Source organism: Schistocerca piceifrons, chromosome 11 (assembly GCF_021461385.2).
Source record: "Schistocerca piceifrons isolate TAMUIC-IGC-003096 chromosome 11, iqSchPice1.1, whole genome shotgun sequence".
NCBI classification, from domain to species: Eukaryota; Metazoa; Arthropoda; class Insecta; order Orthoptera; family Acrididae; genus Schistocerca; species Schistocerca piceifrons.
Genome location: NC_060148.1, coordinates 61,120,499 through 61,124,962, shown reverse-complemented (window position 1 = coordinate 61,124,962; position 4,464 = coordinate 61,120,499). Strand labels below are relative to the sequence as shown.

Below are 4,464 nucleotides of genomic sequence, written 5' to 3'. Positions count from 1 at the left end.
AGGAAGAAATCAGTGTTGCCCTAAAAGCACTCAAGAACAACAAGGCTCCAGGAGGTAGTGGTATCACAGCTGAGATGCTTCGCTTGGGAGGGGAAACACTGGTGGGTGCTTTGAAACGATTAATTTCTACCATCTGGGAAGCAGAAGTTATTCCTGAGGAATGGAAGGGAGCAATCATATGTCCCATATTCAAGAAGGGAGATGCTACTCATGTATCCAACTACCGAGGGATTTCGTTACTTGAAATTGGCTACAAAGTTTTTACAACACTGCTACTAAACCGCATGAAACCACTGGCTGAAGGAATTGTAGGGACCTATCAATGTGGGTTCGTTGCTGGACGATCGACAATTGATCACATATTTACTCTGAGGCAGTTGATAGAAAAATTCTACGAATTCAATAAGGATCTACACCTCATCTTCATCGATTTTCGACAAGCTTATGACAGCATTGACCGCGCCACGTTATGGGAAACGTTAGAGGAACTTGGCATCCCATCAAAATACATCCGCTTAATTGCTGCTTGCTACTCTCAGTCTACGGCCCAAGTGCGGTTTGGTAATCAACTATCACCATCATTCAGTATACAAAATGGATTGAGACAAGGAGATCCATTGGCGCCAATATTATTCAATTTGGCCCTGGAAAAAGTAAGCCGTGACACTTGTCGAACCAGAGAGATGGAGATGGTGGGAGCAGACACAATCTTGGCATTTGCTGATGATGTTGTGATCCTTGGCGACACTCTAGAGCAAGTACGCAGGGATACTTCCCGATTCCTCCACAATGCAGAGAAAATTGGGCTGGTGGTGAACGAGGAAAAAACTAAATATCTTGTTGTATCACGCCGCCGAGATCTCCCTCCTTCCATTGATGTCGACAGGCATACCTTCGAACGAGTTGAAGAGTTCAAGTACCTGGGCTCCATACTAACAAATAGAAGTGAAGTAACGAAAGAAGTACAGCAACGTATAACAAATGCTAATCGCATGTTCTTTAGCCTGAACAATCTTTTCAGATCTCGGCTGATATCGCAGAAGAACAAGATCCACCTATACACGACACTGGTGAGACCAGTACTTTTATACGGCTGTGAAACTTGGGCAACATCAGCAACAGCAGAAGAAGCAATATGTGCATTTGAAAGGAAGGTACTTCGGAAGATATATGGACCCATCTACAATGCCATGGAAGGTAAATGGGAACGAAGAAAAAAAGAAGATTTATACCAGCGGTATGGAAAGCCACACATTGGACGAATATTGGCGCAGAAGAGACTCCAATGGTTTGGCCACATCCTACGGGCAGACGGATCCCTTCCAAACAGAGTCCTCCACTCTCAACCCACAGGAAAACGCCCTAGAGGACGCCCAAGAACTCGATGGAAGGATAGGATAACAACGATCCTAAAAGAAGTGGAACCAGCAGCCGTGGAGGAGGACGCCAACGACCGGATGAGATGGACTGCCATCTGCAACAGCTCCCTCCTCTCGTGTAATTGACAGACACTGCGTGTGTGTTTTTTTTTGTTTTTTTTGTTTCTGTAATGTATCCCTCTTGCCTTTTAAACCTTTGATTGAATGCCCTGTTTATTTTTTCGTTTTTCTTTAAGCTGTAATGTACATATGTAACTTTTACTACTGTATAGAGTACTTTTGTAAGTCTTTTTGTCTTTACTTTTCCTTTTGTTCTTCTTGCTGTAGGCCTTAAGGGGGGACGTACATGAAAATGACCAAATTTGTGAAAAAAATTTTATTGGCTCTTCATTTACTACATGGTATTGAAATTTCAATTACCAAATATTACGTTCCAATTCCGCTTCTAAGGGGGAAAAAAATAATAATTTGTAATAGCTTGCACAGGGCGACGCCCCCCCATCTTGGTCTTCATCCTCTCGTATATCTATTTATACTGCGTTTTTTTCCAGTTTTGTGCAGTCACAATGCAGGGAACGTTTGTGTACTACATCAAGAAGGCTGTGGAATAATATCTCTGCCGCTGGTTTTATATTCTTTGATTTATAGCGTTTGTTTACGAGTGTTTGTTTGGAATACATTTTTACGAAAGTTGTAAGTAGACTTGTTATTATATTTTGCAGCATGCCGCGTTCTAGTAAGGTGTTTAAAAAGGTTAGAAAGTGTCAAGCTTCTCGATGTAGTAAAGACAACTTGAAAACCAGCCCCATAATAACAAATGGAAACGATACTTCAACCAAGAAAGCGAGTGCTTCGAGAAGGAAAATTGACAGCTGTCAATCACTTGATGATTGTGGCTCAGACACTCAAGCTACTAGTGGTTTTAGGCTTATTGATTTGAAAATACTATCTGATATTATATCATCTGCTTGTGTATGTGCTGACTGTGGTGCAAAAAGTTTGAGATTATATGACGAAGAAAACAGAATTGGAATAGTGTGTATGTTGCATCTTACTTGTGAAAGCTGTCATTCAGACACTGCTTTTAGAACTTCGGCATCAAGTAACCGGATATATGAAGCAAATATGCGTTTAATATATGGCATGAGATGTTTGGGCATAGGCAGGGAAGGTACCAGACTGTTTTGTGGGATCATGAACATGCCACAACCAAGTGCTAGGTACACCACTGGAAATAAAACACTGCTAAGTGCTCTTCAAGAGGAAGTGGAAGAAAACTTGAAGTCCTCTGCAAAGGAAGCTGTGAAGATGAATAGTGAACTAAAGACAGAAGCAGATAACACGCCAGACACCGATTTGTGTGTGTCATGTGATGGAACGTGGATGAAGCGTGGACATACATCACTGTATGGAGTATCATCTGTCATTAGTGTTGATACTGGAAAAATTCTTGACGTTCAGGTAATGAGCAAATATTGCTATAGCTGTGTACTCGGAAAGAGAGCTGGTGAAGTGGAAGAAAATAAGTGGCAGGTTGAACACAAGAAAGTGTGCTGTAGAAATTATTCTGGTTCTAGTGGTGGAATGGAACCTGCAGCTATGAAACTTATGTTCCATCGAAGTGTGGAAAAGTACGGTGTTAGATACACAAAATACCTTGGTGATGGTGACTCCAGCTCCTTCAAAACTGTTTTGGAAAGTGAACCTTATGGTCCCCATTGTGCTATAGAAAAGTTGGAATGTGTTGGACATGTGCAAAAACGAATGGGAGGCAGACTTTTAAAATTGAAACGTGAATTGAAGGGCAGGAAACTTGAGGATGGAAAACTTTTAGGTGGTCCCAACAGACTCACAGACAAAGAAATTCATTCTTTACAAGTGTACTATGGCAAGGCAATAAGGGACAACAGTGGAAATTTGAATAACATGCAGAAGGCTGTGTGGTCTATTTATTTTCATAAACTATCCACAGATGACAAACCTGTACATAATTTGTGTGACATATCGTGGTGCAAATTCAAGCAGGCTGAGCGTGATGGCATGAACTATTCACACAAGCACAGTTTACCTGTGGCTGTTTTAAGTGCTATAAAACCAACATTTAGGTGTTTAGCAGAGCCAGACCTCCTACGAAAGTGTGTGCATGGAAAGACACAAAACCCTAATGAAAGTTACAACTCACTGATTTGGAAACGTTGCCCAAAAACAACATTTGTTTCAACAATTATTGTTGAAATTGCTGCATATGATGCTTGTTTAGTTTTTAACAATGGTAATCTTGGAAGAATAAAAACTCTACAGAGGCTAAGATTTCATCCAGGAGCTTTCACCTATTCAATATTGAAGGACATCGATGACAAAAGAGTTGCTGCGGCTGATATTACAGCCAATAAAATTGAACAGCAGGTTAACCAAAGAAGACAAGCAAAGAAGAGACTGCTTGCAGATGAAGAGGAGTATGCATATGGCTTGCACTAGTTCACACAGAGACGGTAAGACCTAATACAAACACTATCAAATCATTGATTCAGTTTTCCCGTAACTTACATTTTTATAACTTTATGTACCTTTTTCTCAAAAACCACAAAAGGTAGAGAAGTGAAATTTGGTATATGACTAGTCAGTACTATAGTGAAAAATTCTGTGGAAGGAATTTTCATTTAATAAAATAGTAAGGTATTTATGGTAGAAAATATTCCTTAAATTTGATATATTATTTTTCAGGGAAATTGGGAGACCCGTAAAAACTGAACAAAAGAAGATATAAAAATTCTGCTCCACAGAGTTTTGTAATTATTTGGTATGAAAGTGTGTACAAAAATTCATTAACATTGCTCTCACAGTTTTCTCAAAAAAGGAACATTTGTAATTACATTGTTGAAAAAAAATTAATTGTTAATAATTAAAGATGTAAAAGGTCAATAAAAATGAAAATTTAGGTTCATATGCGCATAACATTTCTTAATAACTGTACCAAATTTGGATTGATTATCTTAAAAAATTAGAGTTTTATAAAATACTTTTAAAATTACTGCAGTTTCGTGTACGTCCCCCCTTAAAGGCCCGATAAGGCAATAAATGATGA

The 4,464-nt window shown here is 39.2% G+C and overlaps 1 protein-coding gene across 1 annotated transcript; it reads left to right on the top strand.

The window, feature by feature from the left end:
- The first annotated feature begins 1,862 nt into the window (after positions 1–1,862).
- On the top strand, positions 1,863–4,164 carry LOC124720179. Its single transcript, XM_047245504.1, has 2 exons — positions 1,863–3,871; positions 4,104–4,164. Exon 1 carries the CDS (start codon positions 2,103–2,105, stop codon positions 3,855–3,857), a length of 1,755 nt encoding a protein of 584 aa, XP_047101460.1. The 5' UTR covers positions 1,863–2,102; the 3' UTR covers positions 3,858–3,871; positions 4,104–4,164.
- Positions 4,165–4,464: the final 300 nt, after the last annotated feature.

Coding starts and splice junctions, on each gene's coding strand:
- LOC124720179 (XM_047245504.1), top strand. CDS start 2,103: ATGCCGCGTTCTAGTAAGGTGTTTAAAAAGGTTAGAAAGTGTCAAGCT.